General features: G+C 42.6%; 1 protein-coding gene across 1 annotated transcript; it reads left to right on the top strand.

The window, feature by feature from the left end:
- The first annotated feature begins 23 nt into the window (after positions 1 to 23).
- On the top strand, positions 24 to 20,574 carry LOC148518916 (glutathione S-transferase omega-1-like). Its single transcript, XM_088477013.1, has 7 exons — positions 24 to 142; positions 5,413 to 5,471; positions 7,435 to 7,543; positions 12,734 to 12,956; positions 15,357 to 15,458; positions 17,646 to 17,752; positions 20,305 to 20,574. The coding sequence occupies exons 2-7, from the start codon at positions 5,441 to 5,443 to the stop codon at positions 20,459 to 20,461; spliced, it is 729 nt and encodes a 242-aa protein (XP_088333139.1). The 5' UTR covers positions 24 to 142; positions 5,413 to 5,440; the 3' UTR covers positions 20,462 to 20,574.
- Positions 20,575 to 22,232: the final 1,658 nt, after the last annotated feature.

The following is a 22,232-nucleotide window of genomic DNA, read 5'->3' as shown; positions in this document are numbered from 1 at the left end:
TTAAACTGTCTGCTGCAGTCTGAATCTATCGAGTGCTGAGCTGCTCATTAGCTAGCCGACACTCTGCTAAGACACCCCCTGTGGCAGCCAGCGGCTCCTGTATACTGTATATGTATCACTGCCTGCAGGAAGAAATCTGACAGTGAGTAATGAGCTATTGCACTGCAGAACGTTTCATGACAATGCGGAGCATTGCAAACACAGAGGGCTGACAGGCAAATACAGTATGGTCACTTGAAACAACTGTATGCAATGCATAGGGGAGACAGTGTGATCAGGGCAGCTCATAATCACAACAAATCCCAAACTGTGGCTCACATGGCATGCTGGAATTTGTAGTTGTAGCGGCAGCCATTAGTAGTTATTTCAGATTAATTACTGTATAATAGATGCAATAAAAACCCCATTTAATAAGTGTTAAATTAACTATTAAATAGTCTCATGCTGTGATTTTAGTGTTTTCCTTAATGAACTACCACAAGTTATTACTTAAGGTGCGTACACACACAACGATTTTGTTACCAACAGTTTTATGAACTATTATTTGTCAGATTATCTGTCAGTTTTTTTAATGGTGCATACACACGATCAGATTTTTCCTTCAGATATGAACGATAACGATTTAAAAATCGTTCAGTCGTTCATATCTGAAGGAAAATCGTTCATATCTGACATGCCTGAACGATGGACGATCAACGATGCGCGTTCCCGATGGTCAGATAACGATTTCTGACATCTGATGGGTTTGCAGTCAGACTTGGACGATTCCATTCATTTTAATGCAGTCAAAAATCGTTCAATCGTTCAAATCGTTCAAATCGTTCAAAACTTTGGTAAAATCGTTCAAATCGTTCAGATCGTTTAATCGTTTAATCGTTCATCTGACAAATCTGACAAGTCTGACAAATCTGACCGTGTGTACGCTCCATAAAGGGTAATGAACTATTTTTTGAACTAAAAACAATTTTTGTAACTTCCCTTAATGAAAATCGTTCAGTTGGTCAGTCAGAATGAACTACAACTCAGAAACTGAACGATTTTTTCAATGATTGAACGATAACGACGTCATTATAGTTAAATCATTCAAGATATCCTTACATGTGTATGCACCTTAAAGGTGTGTACACACTGGGCGATTAAAGTGGACCACTGAACGATAAAAATATCGTTATCGTTCATTCGTCCACTTTATCGTCCATTTTTAACATCAAAACGATGAATGATAACGACGACGCGCGTTACCGCGGGTCGTTCATCATTATCGTTCATCAAGTAAACATGCAGGCAAACCTGACCAATATCGTTAATGATATCGTTCAGCGGGTGTGCTCAATGTCATGAACGACATTGAGCACACCCTGCCGGGGACACACCAGACGATATTGCTCAGGGAGCATATCGTCTAGTGTGTACTCTCTATAAAGCTGCATACACACACAACGATTTTGTTACCAACGATTTTCTGAACGACTTTATGAACGATTATCTGTCAGATTATCTGCCAGATTTTGAAAGTGTAATGAACAATTTTTTTGAACTACAAACGATTTTTGCATATTCCCTTAATGAAAATCGTTGAATTGGTCAGTCTGACTAAACTACAAACGTGAACGTGCATGAACGATAATCGTTCATCGTTTTAACTTAGAAAGTGAATGATTTTGTCAACGATTGAATGATAAACTATGTCGTTAACGATAATCATTAAAATACTCGTTGTGTGTGTATGCACCTTTAGAAATGCAGTTTTCAACAGCTCTAAATATACAGCACCTTTACTCCTCTGCACTGCTGACAGTCACAGGTTATATCCATTTGTAGATATAATGAATAGTGTCAGTATTGCTATGAAATGCTGCTACACACTATAAAGGTTCAACTGTGGAAGCCCATTTGGATGAGACTGTCAGACTAGTGCAGCTTTGGCCATTGCAGAAAAGATTCCTGCAACATTAGAGACATTTCATGTTTTCAATCTTTGGTGGTAAACGTGTTATTTATTGCCATAGATAGGCACTGGTGTGGTCTTCTGTCTTGTACAAACAATATCATATAAGCCTGAAGTACCTAAACTGGGTGCCTCAGAGCCTTTGCAGGGGTGCCGTGGAATCCTGTTGCAGGGGTGCCGTGGAATCCTGCTGCAGGGGTGCCATGGAATCCTGCTGCAGTGGTGCCGTGGAATCCTGCTGCAGGGGTGCCGTGGAATCCTGCTGCAGGGGTGCCGTGGAATCCTGCTGCAGGGGTGCCGTGGAATCCTGTTGCAGGGGTGCGATGGATTCCTGTTGCAGGGGTGCAGTGGAATCCTGCTGCAGGGGTGCCGTGGAATCCTGTTGCAAGGGTGCCTCGGGTAGCTGGTCCAGTACCAAATAAGATCATTTTTATTTCGTGTGATAGGCAAAACCAGTGCTAATGGCTGCCAATCAAAACATACTGTATGTGAACAAAAAGAAGCGCAGTCCTGTCACCCACCACATAACTGACCCTAAGGGTAACATATAAGCACAATTTACTTCATTTAATTGTTGCTGAATTGCTCAACAAGAAACTTTTGCTCCAGGGGTGTCATAGAAATGATGCTGATACTCTAGGGCGCCGTGATTCCAAAAAGTTTGGGAACCACTGATATAAGCAATAGTAAACGTGAATACATAGTTATTACTATACTAAATGTAGGCCAGTGACAGGAAGGTGGTCTATAATCTTGGATTTAAGAACTATTCTGAATTGTACATGCTGACGTACACAGAGCACCAGTAATTTGGGGGTTGTTATGGAAGAGGTCAGGACTCGAAGTGGGTGGAGTAATAAGGAGATAAGGGAAGGGTTAGGATTACTTCTTAAACCGCCCCCCCTAAAAGCAAAGTTTAGATCTGCCCCTGTCTAGTGCACAAGTTCTCCTTTGCTCTGTTTGTGCTAATAACTTTCCTTCTCATCTCCTGAACTGTTCTGTCAGCTTTATCTGTTGGGTGGAGACGTATGTGATGTAGGATAGGATTGTGTTTCTATGAAGCAGGTATCAGTAACATCAGCTGTTAGGCTCACCACTCCTGTGCAGGCACGGCTGAAGCATCTACTTGTGTTGAGCAGACATTGACAGGCACTGAAGCCCCGCCCCCTGCTGGTAAGGGATCACCGTGACACAGCTCTCGGCTCCCTGCAGACTGAAGCATTAGTATCTGCGCTGTTCACAGAGGCAGAACTATGGGAGACAATGGAGGCGCCTGCCGCCGGGCTCCAGCACTGAAGGGGCACCTCCTCCATTGTCCACAACATATTCACCCCGCTTAGGGCTGTAACTATGTACCCGGAGTGTACCATCATGGCCGCCCAATACATGGCACCCCTTCCCGGCACCTGAGAAGCCACCATACACTAGTGGAGAGCTCCATGTCAGACCATCAGCTGCTGCTTTTGTCTATCTATAGCCTGTCTGCATGCGAATTGCTACATTACAGTGTCAGTGGCTGTGACAGGCGGGCACCAAATTTTAACTTGCCTCCGGGTGTCTGGAATGAACTTACGCCACTGGCTGTTCAGGTCCTTCCTTGGCAACTCACTGAACTAGGATTGCAGTTCCACCTTCATGATGCCGCATCAGACACACACAGCCGATGTCAGCAGCACCAACAGTCCCTTCAGCGCCGTCCCCGGTGAACTTCCGCAGGGTAGAAGGTAGACACGTGCACAATGAGTTCCCTGCCTGTGTAGCTCCCTCTGATGCTGTCACTGTCAGCTGTAACACTAGCGGCACCTCCGCTTTCTGACTGGCCAGTCCAATAGAGCCGGCTGCCTCCTCACAGGCTGTTCCCTCCGACCACACACTAACGGTCAGAGGCAGAGCACCTCCTTTTATCATTTCCTGCAGCGCGAGCCACTCACCTTCCTGCCAGGGCAACAAGACACCGCACAGCCGGCACGTGGCCATCCAGAACCTTCTCCCCACACACTGGCTACTGCAGCTGCTATCCCAGTGCTTCTCACTGTCACCAATGTTATGCACCAAATACATATATAGAGGGCTGTTGTCAGACCCCCACACCGACATAGGGCCGTATTCAATTTGAGGCGAATTGTCGGAATAGGTGATAATTTATCGCCGATGACGTCATTTTTGCCTATTTGAAATAACCCCGTATTCAATTTCAAAGACTTTTTGCCGGTGCGAAAAGTCTTTGTAAAAAAATGGGGATAACTTTTCACCATGTTTAACATGGCGAAAAAAAGTGCAGAATTGGGGTTTAGGGGTGCAGGCTAAAAAAATTTAGCCTGCACCTCTGGGAGTATCATTTAAAAAAGATCTCTGTCAAAAAAAGTTTTTTTTTAAAAAATCGGGACACCCCAAAAAATTAAATTTGGGGGTGAAAAAAAAAATAGGGGAACAAAATGCCAAACTAATGAAATTAATTCTGGTGGGGTCCCCAAGTATGTGGCAGGTGTTTTCTTCATTGCGCAGAGTGGCGGCAGGTGCATTTTTGAAGAATTTTTATAATTAAATTTAGGGACTTAAAAATATGCTTACCCCCATTTTCCAGTACCCCAAATTTGATAGGAATAACTCATTAAAAAAAAAAAAAATCTAAGTGCTATTCTTCTTCACCACAAAAAAAAACCTGCCATGGCTATTTCAAAACCATAATTACCTTCAGCAGGAAAAAACGGACGTACCCACAGTGATCCCCCATGTCAGGACATCAGTAGGGGGGTCCCAGGATGAATTCCCGAAAATTCCCCTATTTTTCCCGATATTTACCCTTCCGCAGGCTCCTGTTTTCGCCAGCTCCAAATTGAATACAGCAGTGGTTCTCAAACTCGGTCCTCAGGACCCCACACAGTTCATGTTTTCCAGGTCATCTAGCACGTGCACAGGTGTATTAATTACTCACTGACACATTTTAAAAGATCCACAGGTGGAGCTAATTTCACTTGTAGTTCTGTGAGGAGACCTGTAAAACATGCACTGTTTGGGGTCCTGAGGACCGAGATTGAGAACCTGTGGAATACGGGGATAAAGCGGGCACGCGCACGATACTTTATCCCCAGAAAGCTCCGATGTGGAGCAAAAAGTCCAGCACGGACTTTTCGCTCCCTAATTGAATATGGCACATAGTAGCTGTATATACACTCATAGTATATCTTCAGCATAAGTGGGGTACCACACTGTATTTGCAAATGTCTTAACACGGTGTTAATTACATGGCAGATAGAGCAGATATTTGTCAGTTATGCATAGACGACACCATGTTTGTGCTTGATCATTAGTTGGGAGGGGTGGGGTCTGATATAGGCAGAGTTATAGAGGTTGAAGGAAGCTGGCTACTAAGCATACAGTACAGTCCCCCCCCTCCCTCTGGTTTGTAAGGCTGCGGGTTTAGCCCATGTAACATTAATTTCTGTGCTTCTACTGTAACACAGGATACACAGCTGGCAGCAGTCTCCAGAAATGACCGAATCTCAGAGGAGTTTGGGGAAGGGTAAGTGTGTGTTATATGGCTATAGTGCTGAGCTTGTGTGTATGAACAGACCTTCATATAGGAACCTAGTTATTAAACCCCAAAATGCTGCCAAACCTTTTGAAAAGGGTGCCTGATTGCTGTATATTTGATCATTTTAGGTATTTTCAGTGGGTAATGCCGCAGATATCGGAGATCGCATAATAGATTATTATTTTTTTTTAAACTTTGCCGGGTTTTGCCTCCGGTCGGACCCTGCGTCTCGGCATCTGGGGCATGATAATTTTCCCCAAAAAAGGCATTTCAAATCGCCGCGATATGCAATAATGAGGAATATAACTTTTAAAAGGGATTTTTCATAAATGTGAATAAATTGGCCCCATAAAGAGCAAGTGGGATAGGGTGACTGGAGATCCAGGGATAGTGGTATGAGATGCAGCATGACTCAGAAAGTCACAGTCCTTATAGACCTTCAATCAGGTACAAAATGCTCTGCTCCTGGATTTCATACAGTACATCATTTATGATTGCAGCCACCTGTATTGAAGTAGTTAATTGAAACACAGGTGTCTGCAATCATAAATTAGGTGGGAGGTCCGGGAGCAGAGCATTTTGTACCTGATGGAAGGAGTCATGTTGGAGGGTCTGTACTTATGAGGTGCAGGGTTCCTGGTGCCCAGTTGTTTATTAATAAACATAATTTGATGTATTGTCAACACAACGGTGTTTTTTTTTTCACTGCTACATAATTATCTCCTCTGATCACCTAAATAATAGTGGAAATGAAGTCACCATTGCTATGAATAATTTGATCTCTATATTCCCTAGTGCAGTGTTTCTCAAACTCGGTCCTCAGGACCCCACAGTGCATGGTTCCCAGGTCATCCAGCCGGTGCATACGTGTACTCATTACTCTCTGACACTTTTTTAAAAAGAGGTGGAGCTAATTATCTCATTTGCGATTCTGTGAGGAGACCTGGAAAACATGCACTGTTTGGGGTCCTGGACGAAGGTGATACCTTGGATGCCATCCTCTTGTCCATGGCTGCTCTAGGGTGACAACTTCTCAGATATTCTTTTTGACAAGACTTTAGTATAGGGCCAGAGGTTGCCTTTTCAAAATGGTGAAGGGAAACCCCTTCAGTATTTTGCTATGGTGCCCAGCAGTTTCCAGCTATTCATCTGGTGAGAGGGGTATACGGCGAAATTCATCATCACCAGCAGACAATTATACAGTAACTGCTCGCTCATATGACACACTGCTTGTGTACCGCCTAAGAAATGCAACCATTGTAGGGAATACTGATCTATATGGCAACACGTTCTGCATGTTCACACTGAGCAAGGGTAAAACATGCAACTTCTCATCCATGTGGCTAAGCCTTAATAAAAGTAATAAGTACTTTATCGGGGAGATGTATTGAGCAGTGTAAAGAGTAGAGAATTGGACCAGTGGAGAACTTACTCATAGCAACCAAACCGCTTAAGCTGCATACACATGTAAAGATTTTCTGTCCAACCATCCAACTAGCTGATTGGTTGGAATGAAAATCTGGTAAGGTATGAAAGCAAATGATAATCAGCAATTTGCTCCCAAACGCCAGAAAATTGTTTAGATCAAACATTTAACAGACTTGTCTGACGACCATTTTCATCTGTTTTATGGCATTTAGGAGCAATTGCTCATTGCCATTTGCTTTCATACCTTACCAAATTTTCATTCCAACCAATCAACAAGTTGGATGGTTGGACAGAAAATCTTTATGTGAGTACCCAGCTTTACATTTATCATTTTATAGAATGTACTTAATAAATGTTACCTCATAGCTGATTGGTTGCTATAGGCAACTTCTCCACTGGTCCACTTTTTACACTGCTTGATATGCCCCCTGTGTTAACTTTCGTAAGGATATAGATATTTTACTGCAAGTTGACTTCTGCTATATGTCTGTAATGTACATACTGAATAAAGCTCTTATTTCAGGCAGTGATGCCCCGGGGCCAGTACCAGAAGGGGTTATTCGACTTTATAGCATGAGGTTCTGCCCCTATGCCCAGAGAGCTAGGCTTGTCCTCGTTGCCAAGGGTATCAGGTAAGTCATACACTACCTATCTTGTTCAGGGTAACTTCAAACAGTACATGTTTATTTTTTATAAGTACTTTTAATCTGATAACAGAATAGTGAAAGCTGGGAAATCTGTAAATACCATTGTTGGAGGAGGGCTACAGTACAGATGACACCTCATAGGAGAGGCGTTGCAGTTGTCAGGCCCACCAAGTGTGTGTGGCGGAGACAGGTACAATGCACCAGGGCCCAGGCATACCTGTGGGACCCAGGCCTGTCTAAGAGCAGAGGTGCGGCCACATCCCATCACAATTTGGTTACGCCTCCTTTAGCAGCGTATCATTTGTGGATGGGGCCCTGAAAGTCCCAATCTGAACTTTCAAGGACCTGGCATTTCTAATGGCAGCCCTGGCACTTGACCAATTAGCTGGCACTGGCAGATGCAGTGACTTCCCTCCGGCCAATTATTCATATTTCTCCCCACACTATCTACGATGTACTCAGCCCCAAGTATCTCGAGTACTGAGCTGTTGGGGGCAAGGTCCCAACACCAATGAAATTGACATGGGGAGAGGAATGAATATCCACATATCCAGGAATTTATGGGTCGAGATCCTCTGTAAAATGACCAAGATTTTTATTTGCTAAAGTATAAAGCTTTAGCAGTCACTATTTTACATTTCCTGTGTGTGAAGAGTCTTTTATTTATAACCTGTGGTAATATATATCATGGGTAGAATTTAGAGCTTAGGAAGGTTCTAACTACTGTAGGACTTTAGATGAAATCACTGATTACATGAATACATATGTGTGTACTCCGGAAAACCTCATAGGCCCTTTATCTCTGCTATACCTATTCATCAATTGTTTCCTTTGTTTAGTAAATAGCCCTACCCTCCTCCACCCAAATGTGTTGTTACCTGTACCTGATCACTGTCTCCACCAGGTTATCACACACTGCAAGCCACCAATAGTCTTGCTTCCACTGTGTACATTCTGAAGGGTCTATGTACTAAGACTTGGAGCCGTATTCAATTTGAGGCAAAATGTCGTAATCGGCGATAATTTATCACCGACGACGTCATTTTCGCCTATTTCAAATATCCCCGTATTCAATTACATTGATTTTTTTGCCTGTGCGAAAAATCAATTTTAAAAAACGGGGATAATTCTTCGCCTGTCTTTAGCTGGCGAAAAAAAGTGCAGAACTGGGGTTTAGGGGTGCAGGCTTTAAAAAAAATAGCCTGCACCCCTGGGAGTGTCATTTAAAAAAAAAAGCGTCAAAAAAAGTTTAAAAACAATCGGACACCCCCCAAAAAAAATTTAATTTTGGGGGTAAAAAAAATAATTGGGGAACAAAGTGCCAAACTATCTAAGTTAATTCATTAAAAAAGTAAGTGCTATTCTTTACCACGTCTTCATAGCTGCAAAATTGCACCTGGCGCGGCTATTACAAACCCCGACTTCCTTCAGCAGGCAAAAATGGGGGTACCCATAGTGATCCCCCATGTCTGGACATCTTCAGGGGGTCCCAGGCATAATTCCCCTTTTTTTTTTTTTCGTAAATGGGTCGAAGAGTCATTTTAAAACAACAGGGATAATTTTTCAATTACCTATAGCAGGTGAAAAAAGTGCAGGTTTAGGGGTGCAGGCTTAAAAAAAAAATAGCCTGCCCCCTTAAAATGAAATGTGCACAAAAAATTGGGACACCCCAAAACATTTTTTTTTTTCTAAATTTTGGGGTGAAAAAAAATAAAAAATAGGGAAACAAAATGCCAAACTAACGAAATTAATTCTGGTGGGGTTCCCAAGTATGTGGCAGGTGTTTTTTTTTTTTTTTCATTGCGCAAAGTAGCGACAGGTGTATTTTTGATGAATTTTTTAAATTACCTTTAGGGACTTAAAAATATGCTTACCCAAATTTGATGGGACCACTTTAAAAAACTAAAAAAACACCTAAGTGCTCTTCTGCATCACTTCAATGTCGTTAAACACCTGCCGCAGCTATTTAAAAAGCTGACTTTTTTTCTGCAGGCAAAAACGGGGGTACCCATAGCGATCCTCGAGGTCTGGACATCTTTAGGGGGATCCTACAATTATTTCCCGAAAATTCCTGTATTTTTTTGCCGATCCAAGTTTCGCCTGTTCCCGATTTTGCCTACTGTACTTTGGAATTGAATATGGGGAATAGCGGGCACGAGTGTGATACTTTTCTGCCGTGAAAAGTTCAGGCGAAAAGTCTGGACTTTTCGCCTCAAATTGAATACGGGCCTTGGATGGAGATAAAGTAGCAGCCAATCAGCTCTTAACTGCCATGTCACAGGCTATGTTTGAAAAATAACAGTTAGGAGCTGATTGATTGGTATCTCTGTCCACTTTATCTCCATCCAAGGCTTAGTAAATAGACCCCTGAGTCCTTTAACAACGAGAGCCGGGTCTCAATGTCAGATAAGATTGGTTTGAATTAGGGGTGAGCGGGTTCGGATTTCTGAAATCCGAGCCCCCCTGATCCGAGGCCGATCCGAGTCAGGCTCGACTTTTCCCGCCTGACTCGGATCTGAAATCGAGGCAAAACGTCATCATCCCGCCTTCCGGGTCTCGCGGGTTTTGGATCCTATATAAGGTACCCGCGTCGGCGCCATTTTCTCACTCGGCTGTGGACAGTGAAGAGGGAGGGTGGGAGTTAGGGCTGGCTGGGCTGGGCAGTGTAGTGTAGTGCAGTGTAGTGTAGTGCTGCGCTGTGCTGCTGTTGTCCATAGGGGCTGTGTCCACTCCAAAGTCCTGTGCAGTGTTCCAGTCCTAAAGGGGTGCTGTAGTGTTGTCCAGTGGGTGCTCTGACCATCAGGGGTGCTCCCCCCAAGTGCTAAAAAAACTAATAATTTTTCTGTGTTTGTGAATTGTGTGCACTGTGGCTGCACGTGCATCAACAAAGGAGCAGCGCCAAGCGTGCGCCTGTGTCCCATAAGTAAAAGGCCGGCTGGCTTGTCCGTTAAAGGGTGCTGTAACCCCCAAAGTACACTCCAAACAAAATAAAAAATATTTTCTGTGTTTGTGAATTGTGTGCACTGTAGCCGTACGTGCATCAACAAAGGAGCAGCGCCAAGCGTGCGCCTGTGTCCCATAAGTAAAGAGCCGGCTGGCTCATTTCTTAAAGGGTGGTGTAACCCACAAAGTGCACTACTCTCCAGCAAAAATAAAAAAATATTTTCTGTGTTTGTGTGCGCCTTAGCCGCACATATATATCAATATAACATAAATGGAGGACCAAACTTTCTCCGATAAAAATAAAATAGGGAAAGATCAAGAACCACTGCCTCCTAGTGCTGTTGCTGCTGCTGGGAGTTGTTCATCATCCCAGAGAGGAAGTAGGAACACCACTACTTTTACTAAACAATTGACCCTCCAACAGTCCTTAGCGAGGAGGATGAAGTACGACAGCAGTCATCCTGAAGCAAAACGTATAACTCAGGCCTTGACTGCTATGTTGGTGTTATACGTGCGTCCGGTATCCGCCATTAGTGCAGTGGGATTTAGACAATTGATGGAGGTAGTGTGTCTCCGGTTCCAAATCACGTCTAGATTCCACCTGCATCCTCAAAGCAGCAGCGACAAGCGTGCGTGTGTCTGTTAAAGGGTGGTGTAACCCTCAAAGTGCGCTCCACAAACAATAAAAAAATTCTTCTTTTTTTCTGTCTTTGTGAATTGTGTGGGCTGTAGCCGCACTTGCATCCTCAAAGCAGCAGCGACAAGCGTGCGTCTGTCTGTTAAAGGATTACATCGGTGACAGCATCCAAGTAGGCATGTCAGACAGTCCGTACATGTACTGGCAGGAAAAAGAGGCAATTTGGAGGCCCCTGTACAAACTGGCTCTATTTTACCTGAGTTGCCCCCCCTCCAGTGTGCACTCCGAAAGAGTGCTTAGTGCAGCCGGGAACCTTGTCAGCAAAAGGCGTAGGAGGTTGCTTCCACAAAATGTGGAGAAGATGATGTTCATAAAAATGAATTATCAACTTTTCCAGGGAGACCAGCCTCCAGACCGTACAGAGGGACCTGTGGTGGTGGATTCCAGCGGGGACTAATTAATACTCTGTGAGGATGAGGATGTACACAACACTGAAGAGGATGAGGAATCGGTGAATGAGGAGGATGAGGACGACATCTTGCCTCCGTAGAGCCAGTTTGTGCAGGGCCAGATTAATTGCAAGCTTGTTATATGGGGGCCCAAACGAACCAATCATTTCAGCCACAGTCGTGTGGCAGACCCTGGCGCTGAAATGATTGGTTTGTTAAAGTGTGCATGTCCTGTTTATACAACATTCCCAAGGACAATTCCATCTTGCACCTCTTTTTTTTTTCTTTGCATTATGTACTGTTTGGGGCCTAGTTTTTCAAACTGCCATCCTGTCTGCCACTGCAGTGTCACTCCTAGATGGGCCACGTGTTTGTGCCACCCACTCGTGTCGCTTAGCATAGTCATCCATCTACCTCGGTGCAACCTTTTGGACATAAAAACACTATTGTGAGGTGCGAGGTGTTCAGAATAGACTGGAAATGAGTGGAAATTAAGGTTATTGAGGTTAATAATAGCATAGGTGCAGAAAGACCCACAAATTCTGTGATTTTAGCTGTTTTTATGCTTTTTAAAAAAAAAAATACAGATCCAAAACACAAAACCCAGAACCCAAAACACCGAAGGGTGGTTTTGGCAAAACCAATCCAGATCCAAAACACGAAGAAAGATCCTGATCCAAAACCAAAACACAAAACACGAAAAGTGGCCGGTGCACACCCCTAATTTGAATGAGACAGACTTTCCCTTCAAAATACTGACCATTTATCCCACTATCATAGAAGCTTTATCCTGTTCCAGCTATGTAAGTATTATACAAAGTGCTCTACTTGGTCTAAAATCTAGAAATCTTGTGTATTCCCTACCACTTTGGAACACATTTCTAAGTAGACCCTCACATGGGGTTCACCTCCTAGTGCAACATGTTTTATGAAATTGCCAATATCCTCTACAAATACATTATTATTAATATAGTAAAATTGCAACCAGTTTTTATTTTTCTAACCTATCCTCCTGTGGATCCATTGCATATGATTTCTTGGAAGGAAACGTCCTCAGAAGTGAACAATACAGCTAGATGGAGTCAGAGCAGCAGAAACTGTGCATGGGCAAGAAAACACCTATATTCCTATTTCCTTTTATTTTAGGCATGAAATCGTGAACATTAATTTAAAGAACAAGCCTGACTGGTTTTTTGAGAAAAATCCTCTGGGTCTGGTCCCTTCTATTGAGACTTCTGATGGTAAAATAATATATGAATCGCCCATTGTGTGTGACTACCTGGATGAGGCCTTTCCTGGGACTAAGCTGACTGCAGCAGACCCTTATATAAAGGCCCAAGAGAAGATGCAGCTGGAGTATTTCTCCACGGTAGGAGTGACTGGGGGCTTTGTTTATATTTGTTGGGGTGTGGAGATAAGGGGTCATGACACTTCCTACCTCTTATTACAAGCTACAGATGCACTTTTATGCCAGTGCGCTGACAAGTGTTCTGAATGCTTTCTATATTGCACAGACCAATTGCATAGCACAGGTAGATTGGAACCGGCTGTCTGGCCATTGATGCCAGTTTTAGTGCCTTGATCTCAAACAAACACATTATAGGTCAAAGGGCTGATGGCATTTGTGAGAGGTAATGGGGGGAAGGGGGGACTCAAATGCAGGGGTGACGCAACAGTTGCAGAGGAAGTGACTGTCATTGCGACTACAAATTCGTACGCAGTGGTTAAGGCTCTGGCGGCTTACTGCTGATTGACTTTCACAGCGACCATAGCGTTGCTCAGAACATCAATGATGCAACTGATGGTGTGTCTGGGTACGCAAGCGGTGGTTTTGAGACTTCTAGTGGACATTTCCGTACAAATCCCGACTGCTGCGACATTAGCTTTTTTTTTTTTCATACAACCACTGCATACAGGATTTGCCACCTCTGTACCAGGCCTATAATCTATAGGAGGATCGGTGACACAGTGATTTCTCTAAGCCAGTTGGGTGTAAGTAAATAACAAGAGCCATTCAGTGCATGGTGGGAGTATCTCACCCAATCATAAACCAGAAAACCTGATCCGTTAATAAATATTGCAGCAAAGTAGGGGGAGTAAGTATAACATTTCCTAGTTGTAAAGCGCAACTGAATGTGCTGGCGCTGTATAAATAAATGTTAATAAATAATAAAAAATAAAAGTCGAGGAACTGGGTATCTTACTGTTCTAATACATTTTACATAATACATATCACAGCCCTTGTTGACTGGTTTTGCTGCAAAAGTTGCCAAATCAAAATGTTTCCATTTCATCTGATTTGAGGAGCCACATTAACATGTTCATGGACTTAGGGCCTGAATCACTACCGATCGGAACTGCCATTGCAGTAGCTATTACGCATGCAGTTCCACTGCGATAGTATGCTAATCCATTGCGATCATTATGCCGTTGCAGCACAACATAAAAACACACACTTTACCTTACACACATCCGTAATGTTTAGAAAGACTGCAAAACCATCGGTAACATCGCAGCCTCGCACAGAATTGCGCAAGCTCTAACTTTACTCAGAAACTGCTAACTTCAGCGCACGCTATGAGGCCTTTGGCTGTGTATGGCATCGCAGCGGATAATTTATGCATGCCCCTGCAATGGCGTTCAAATGCACTGGCACGCCTCCGTTTCCCCGACCACCCCCCGTCACCACCCACAAACGGCACTTCCTGTCAATCACTCTGCGATGGGTCTGTGTAGTCACTGCGATTGCAATTCCGATCGCAGTGGCTGGTTTGCGCACTGCGATGCATGCGCAGTGCGCAACAAACGGCCGATTGCATGTGTAATTGCATTTGCGAACGGTATTGAATCATTGCTCTTCAGGGTTCGACCTTATAGATAATATTTTGAATATTCACCTGAATTTTTCTCATACCCTACATATATACTTACTTTATTTAAATACACATAGGCACACGCAGGGGGGGTTTCCGGTTGCCTGGAAACCCCCCTCCCCAGCCCATAACCACAATAGAAATTGTAAAATAATAGAATTTTACTGCATGTTCTTCTCAGAATCACAAATTAAATAAATAGCACCCCCTGTTGATCTTGTAATATGTGTCAGCCAGTATTAAATACACCTGTGCACCAACTAGGAGATCTGGAAAACATGCAGTTAGGGGTGCAATGCTATAGACCATCAATAGGGTAAATTATTAATATAATATAATACACTATTCAGTGCATAAGAAGACCAATATGTACATATATGCCCAGGGTAGTGCTAGGTTCTTCTGCTGCACCCCCAGACTCCCAGACTTGCTCCAATGCTCTGGAATGGAGCCGCATCTGAAATAAAAACATTTAGCTCAGGCAGGATGGCCCTACTGCCACATTTAATGGCTTACTGGGATCGCTGGTCTTGGATATGCTGGAATTATGATGCACATTACACTTTGTATGACACATATTAAAGCTGGTTAAGTGCTAATTTTTCATGGACTGGCCACACTCACTCTAAAATCAAGCATTTGGAAACCCCCCTCTAAAAATCCTGCGTTTGCCACTGATACAGTTTTACATTTGTTGCCTTATTTTAATATGGGTTCATATATCTGCATTTTGTGTTTAGTGGCTCATTAATATTATTCAGCAAGTATACCCCTGCATTGTCTACTTCTTATAATACTTTATCTGTTTTTATAGCCTACAATAAAACACTGATATCTATCGCCTACAGGAAGGTTTTCTCTGCAACATCCTAAAACCGTATATTGTTTTTATACAGATTACAGCTGTGCTGTACAAGATTATGTTTGCTAGGAAGAATAATGAGAATACCGCTGAATTGAAGGCACAGTTTGCGGAGAAGTTTGAAAAACTTGAAGAGGTATCAAGAATTTTTTAAACAATTTAAAAATGGATGACTTGTGTGTACATTGGGCCTGATTCAGATGATTGACGCAATGCTGATATTTACGCAGATTGAGCAATCGCTAGCCTTTGCACATTTGCGTAAACCGCACTGCGCTCGAGCAGCAATTGAATTGCGCTCTCACGGAGGATTAATTCGCAAAGTGAGTGACCGGTTGTCAGCGTTTGGGGGTGATAACAGGGTGGTTAGAGAAACGCAGGCATGTCGGACTGTTATAACACCATTTTCCTGGCGTCCATAAATTAGCCACTGCGTCCTTGCTCACAGCAGGAGAGCCCTCTCTGTGTCTGGAGACCCGCTATGTCTGTGTCAGCTGAGACTCACTCAGAAGGCTGATGGCCGCCTGATCTGCTTCTGATGTTTCCAGTTTTGTGTGTTAGCGGCGGATGTGAGATGCTGTCAGTGGGCGTCTTGAAGAACTGGGCGGCGAGTGGCTCATTAGCATATTTTAGCAATTGTGAATCCGTGAGAGATTGCTGCTACGATAGCATTTGTGTCCACATCTGTATCAGGCCTATTGTGTGGAGGCAGCAATAACAAGTGAGAACGGTGTTACAAAATGCCTTTGTGATGCCTTGGTTCCGAGGGATTTGATAAGCTAAATTGCTTCATCTCGCAGTTTAGGTTGTTTTCACCAGATAAATGGCTTTTCTCAACTTTCCTCAATTTACAAACATTTTAACATTCCTTACCGCTTCTTACCTCAATCCACATAAATGTGGGGATGGGGGCTTGCTGCAATTTAGCAATCTTGAGATGGTTTTACCCTATACCCGTCTATGGAAGACTTTCCTTGGACCCATACACACACTGGGCGGGATGCATGACTCATCGTTATGCATTCCGTCACTCTTCGCATGCATACTGGAGTTACTTACGCCGGTATGCTTTAACTAAAACGCAAAGGACAGCTCTCTCGATAAGAGCTGTCCTTTGTGAGTGAGGGTCTTCCAGGTCTATGATCCAGAAGTCCCTCTGACCTTCTACGCAGAAGGACGCGCATGATGCAGGGGGTGCTGGGAGGCATTTGATTGGATCCCTCTCTCATCACTCTGCAAATAGAAGCCCATAGGCTTCTATAGGGTACCCACCGCATCCAAGTCCAGGAATGCATCGCATTACAGTGCTTGGCGCATATTAGAAATGTGATCTGTATTTTCGGGGTTTGACCACATTTCTGCTGTTGCTGCATCCCACTTTCTATGGGCTACTAAGCATGTCCAAGTCACTCTATAGGGAATATTGAATTGCGGGCGAAATTTAGACAACCACTGCAGATGGGGTTTTTCCCGCAGCTGCAAGGTTGTTCCTATTCATTTGAAACAGAGAAAATCGGGCAGATTAATTTCTATAGAAATGAATACAGCTTAATTTCACAGCTTCGGAACAAGCCCAATATGTCCTAAAATCTTTATTTTAAGGAAAAATTTACAGGCCTTGTTTCAGAACCCCTTGAGCACCTCCCTTACCCCTAATGACTAATTAAGCAATTGGTAGTTTCCAATTTATACTGCAAAAACCACACTGCCAATTGGATATGCCCCTATAATAAAGTATGACTATTAGATCCTAGTGTTTACCGCTCTGACATTTTCTGCTGTAAATTAGTTATTGTTAATATATTAAGGGACCTATTCATCAGAGGACGTATAGCCTCCGATGATTGTTATCATCTCACTGCAAGGGCTACTTAAGTACCCAACTTGCAGCGGGGGAAATGTGGCACTTTAGCAAATCATCATTGCTCCTTTGAGGGGACAGCTGCTCCGAAAAACAGCTGTCCACTCGGTTAGTTTTGCAGCTACAGATGTAGCTGCGTTACTTACCTCCTCCCCGTCATCCCGACTACAACCGCAGGGAGGTGGTGAGGAGGAGCAGGGGTACGAGAGCAAGCACCGTCTGAAGATGGCACTTGTTCTCGGAAGCAAACTGAATATCGGGGTCCTTTTCGGACCCCTGATGATGAATGGCCTGGTAACTAAAATATGCGGAAACTAGCATTTAAACATGGTTACCGGGCCATTTTAGTTTTGATGAATAGGCCCCAAATCTGTTGTATTCCTATCATTAACATTTTGTAATATTTAATGGTTACCCTAAATGATCAAAATCCAGCTTCTGTATCAGATTTCTTTCTTTCAGCGGTTTGCTCAAATGAAGACCCCTTACTTCAGTGGGAACGCTGTGTCTATGATTGATTACATGATCTGGCCCTGGTTTGAGCGGTTCAACATTTTTGATGTTAAAGAGTAAGAGGAAAATGTATCTACAATCTTTATAATCGCCACACCTGGTTTATAACTATTTGGATTTTCTCATTTCACTGTGTAATAATAAGTTGTTTATAGATTATGCAGTAACTGCAGGATCTAAGTATTGGGGCTATATGTATGCTTACCATAGGAATGGTATTGAAATCCCCACATAGTCGCCGGTACAAATACCGACTGCAGAAGCCCAATGGAGGAGATCCCGACTGGGGCTGGTAAGTATTCTAACCTCTTCCCCCCCCCCCCCCATTCCCCTAGCCCTTCCTTAGTGGTGCCTAACCCTAACCCCCCCCCCCTTCCCGCACCCTAAACTTAATCCTCCCGGGGGGGTGCCTTGCCCTAACCTCCCCCTTGTGGTGCCTAACCCTAATTTCTCCCCGGTGGTGCCTAAATATAACCCCCCTACCCCCGGGTTAAGAAGTATACTTACACGGCTGTTGACGATCGGGATGGCGGGGGTCTGGCTTCTGGCGTCGGGATTAAGATAGGCGTCGGTATTTCTATGTGAAGTCCTGTGCCGGGTTTGTGCAGTTGGGATATAGACTGGCGGCATCTCGTCCACCAGTCTATTGACTGCATCCCCTTACCATACTATCCCTTTAAACCGGGACACTCATGAATTACACAGGTTCTGTGGCTGATTTAAACCAGGTGAAATGCAAGCTTGAGATCAGCCAGCCTCAGAACCTGTGTAATTCATGAGTGTCCTGGTTTAAGGGATCGTATGGTAAGCCTAGCTATATAGCAACAGCCTACTGCAGGATATCAGTCTTCTGCAAAAGGCTAATTATTGCTTCTCAATGGGGACTGCAATCTGAACCTATGTATAAAGCTTGGAGCTTGGCCACTTAGGTTAAAGTCCTATTCAGAATGGCGTTAACTGATTTATGTGTAGGGAGGCAAGTTTGCAGGAGAGGGATCTTGCGATCCTTGTTTTGTGCCGGGTATCTCGCTATCGCAGTCCCTGAATATATTATTATCATTTATTTATATGGTGCCACAAATGTTCCGCAGTGCCTTACACAGTACATAAACAAATAGCTTGACCAGTGACTTACAGGACAAGGACAAGAATAATATACATTGCTACATTAGTGGCCAGAACACACAGATAAGCAACAGAGCAAAGCAACCAAGTGTTAGGTGCCCTAGTGGGGAGTAAGAAGTAGATGAAAGTAAAGTAAGGAGAAGCACAAGACGGTAGGGGGCTCTGCTCGTAATAACTTACATTCGAAAGGAAATAAACATTTGTGGTTCTAAAGGAAGAATACATTTGTGAAAATTATGTTAAAAACACTAATACCAGCCACGATAAGTATTTATAATGATTGTGCCTTTTAAATACTTTGGAGGGAGGAATATAATTGTGTCTGAGTCAGGGTCGGGTTAAGGTTTGAGGGGGCCCCAGGCAACCAACTTGTGGGGGCCCTTACCAATAAGATTGTCAAAAAGATATACTGGTGATGTTATTAAGAAGTATAATGTGTAATATACATTGTAATGCCTCCAGTTCACATTATGCCTTAGTGCATACTTGCCAACTCTCCCTGAATGTCGGGGAGACTCCCTGAAATAGTAGCAATCTCCCTGATTACACCTTACCCCCATTATGTAGCTGTTATATTAAAAAACAACATGGATATATACATCCAAATGGGATTATTAGCATAATTTCCCTGCATTGGATATAAGGCACAATGATCCCTATGGCTACATGCATTTTCTGAAAAGTATCAGTGTGTTTTCATCAATACGTAGATCTTACGAAGTGCTTTGGGCCTTGTTTACATGTGGATGTAAGTCAGTATTATGACACGTATCTCAGATGTAGCAGGACACGCGCACTTTACCTCCGTGCTCATAGGTGCTGCTTTCACAATCTCCCTGAAATGCTTTTTCAAAAGTGGGCAACTATGCCTCAGTGTCCCCCACACTGGTGATGTAGCTATGTTTGGGCGGCCATGGGTGACCTCCCCAGCAGCCCAGTTGCTAATCCAGCACTGGCCCGACTTTGAAACCAAGAGAAAAATTTGCGCTTTTCAAAGTATGTTTATATACATAATAAAAATATAATTTTTTTTTTTTTGTTTTGCCTAAAGGAAAAAATAAAAGCAAATGCCACTATGCATCAGTGCTGATTTTTTGTGATTTTTGACCATGAGACTTAAAGCCTAATTATTATTATTTTTTTATTTATAGGCAAAATCGTTGCATAAAATCTTGCTAAAAAATAAACTGCACTTTTGCAAACTTGGACCCCCCTTTGTATTTAAACCTAAAGCTTCCAAATCTATTGCCTAGAACATGCTAATTCATTGATCAATGATTGCCTGTTTTCATTTAGCAGAACCAAAAAAAAAAAGTATCAACCACACAAAAAATCATAATAATAAAAAACTCATCCACGCTTCCAGATTTCTTGCTCTACATTGATAACCTGTCATATAATTACTTATATAATTGGTCAATAAATAAAAACAAAATGGAGGCAGTCACTGAAACTTACATTTTTAATTTCCTTCCCTCTGTAGATATTTGGAGAAGACCCCACACCTCAGTGCCTGGTTCAAACTCATGCTGCAGGACCCAGCCGTGAAGGCGACCTTTACTGAACCAGATGTTCTCATAAGCTTTCTCAAACTCTACTCTCAGGACAACCTGGAAGCTGTTGATTATGGCCTTGATTAAGATAACCAGTTCCTAAAATGTGCTCCATATACTTTGTGCATTATTTACAATAGTTTGAATCCAATAAAGTTCTCTGTATTTGAATCCACCCAAAGCACATATTTGTTGACGTTGTGATTTAATAAATACTTTAAAAAAAATTGAAACATCACTTTTTCCAAGTAATTATGCATGTAGGTGTTAATGGCCTGACATCCATTCTACCCAAAATTATTGTGGGCTGAACTCAATTTCAGAATGCAGCCTATCAATTTACTAGGGACCAGTGACTTACTGAGGCATGTGGTATTCTCAATCTACCTCTCATTGTTTGTTTTTCTTGAGTGGAAGCTCCACCTTTTTTTGATTTACAAGTGTAATGCTGGGTACACAATAGACGCTGATTGGAGCGACATTTCGGGCACATCGTCTAGTGTATACCCATGATTTGCCTGTTCAGAGATGTGGCAGGATGACTTCACTGAAAGATATCTATCTTAGATATCTTTCAGTGTGTACACCCAATATCATTTGTCCTGCACTACAGAAAGTTGAAGGGGAATCTTTCAACGATATCGTTCATTGAACAGATCGTACCAAACCTATACATGAATTGACAACAAAAATACATCAGGAGTCATCTCATGTACCAATAAATACAGATAATCATACATAAAATGAAGAGATTATTCCCCGGTGGAAGGGGAGGGGTTGTTTTACTGTAGAATTAACAAATGCCATACTTTCCAATTATATCAGTATCATTTACAGCAGATTTCAAACTTTTAAAAGTGATTTTTTTTTTCTTATTGTATAGCAGATGTATCATACAATCTTATGTTGGATCATGAGAATTCAGCAATTACTGGATTATTACTCACGGTATTATCTGCTCTTACCTCTATTTCAAATGTTTAGCTTGGAAAAACACTACATACAATTGATGGTAAAAATAAATGTACTGTATAGATCAGCTTAAAGTGCATGACTATATGAACAAATAGGAAAGGAAACATATGAATCAGATATTAGTGTAATATAAAAAATGCATATACAGCCTATGGCTGCTCATACAATGTAATAGTCACACTCGCACGCTGTAGGCTAAATGGTTTATTTACAGAATGAAGCCAGTAGCAGTGCAGTTAGACATACATACTGTAAATGTGCTGAGTCATAGTGATGTAAGGAAAAAAATGTATATTCTCAAATGAATGCTGAATATACTGTATGCCATAGCCTCCTATGCTCTACTCAAAGTATTATCATTTATATATTTCTTGATGCAGGAATATGTATCTAAAAATGTACTGTATGTTACCTGATCTAAGCTCTTAAGGCCTCATACTCACCAGTGCTACTAGAATTAACTTTACTCAAAATTAATATAATATTCAAATGGAAAGAGGAGGACAAACAGTGGCCCTGAGATGAAGAGAGTGGTACATTTATTCCCAAAAATAAATAAATACAAATTGGATCGGTATATAAATATTAGGATTTATTTAGACATAGAAAGACTGAAACCCCACAATATTAAAGCCTAGTACCAGACAAAAAGCACATCTAATGGGAGCTCTACACTTGATTGAATTAGGGTAAGTAACTCCCCACATGTAATACTGTAGATTAATGCTGGGTACACACTGAGATGACGAATCGGTCAGAAGACCAATCCTCCATCAGAGCGGCTGACTGGTAAGCTATACACACTTACCAATTGGCCACTCGATATATATAGGCTGACATCACAACTGGGTGGGCACTTAAATTTGCCAGCCAAGTTGATGTC

The sequence above is a fragment of the Taudactylus pleione genome, unplaced genomic scaffold (assembly GCF_031769625.1).
Source record: "Taudactylus pleione unplaced genomic scaffold, aTauple2 ptg000198l, whole genome shotgun sequence".
In the NCBI taxonomy this organism is placed as follows: Eukaryota; Metazoa; Chordata; class Amphibia; order Anura; family Myobatrachidae; genus Taudactylus; species Taudactylus pleione.
This window is presented reverse-complemented; position numbering and strand designations above follow the sequence as displayed.

Bases quoted from the DNA above. Each gene is read 5' to 3' on its own strand.
- LOC148518916 (XM_088477013.1), top strand. From the start codon at position 5,441: ATGACCGAATCTCAGAGGAGTTTGGGGAAGG. The intron at 5,472-7,434 runs GTAAGTGTGTGT...CTCTTATTTCAG, and splicing joins TCAGAGGAGTTTGGGGAAGG to GCAGTGATGCCCCGGGGCCA. The intron at 7,544-12,733 runs GTAAGTCATACA...CTTTTATTTTAG, and splicing joins CTCGTTGCCAAGGGTATCAG to GCATGAAATCGTGAACATTA.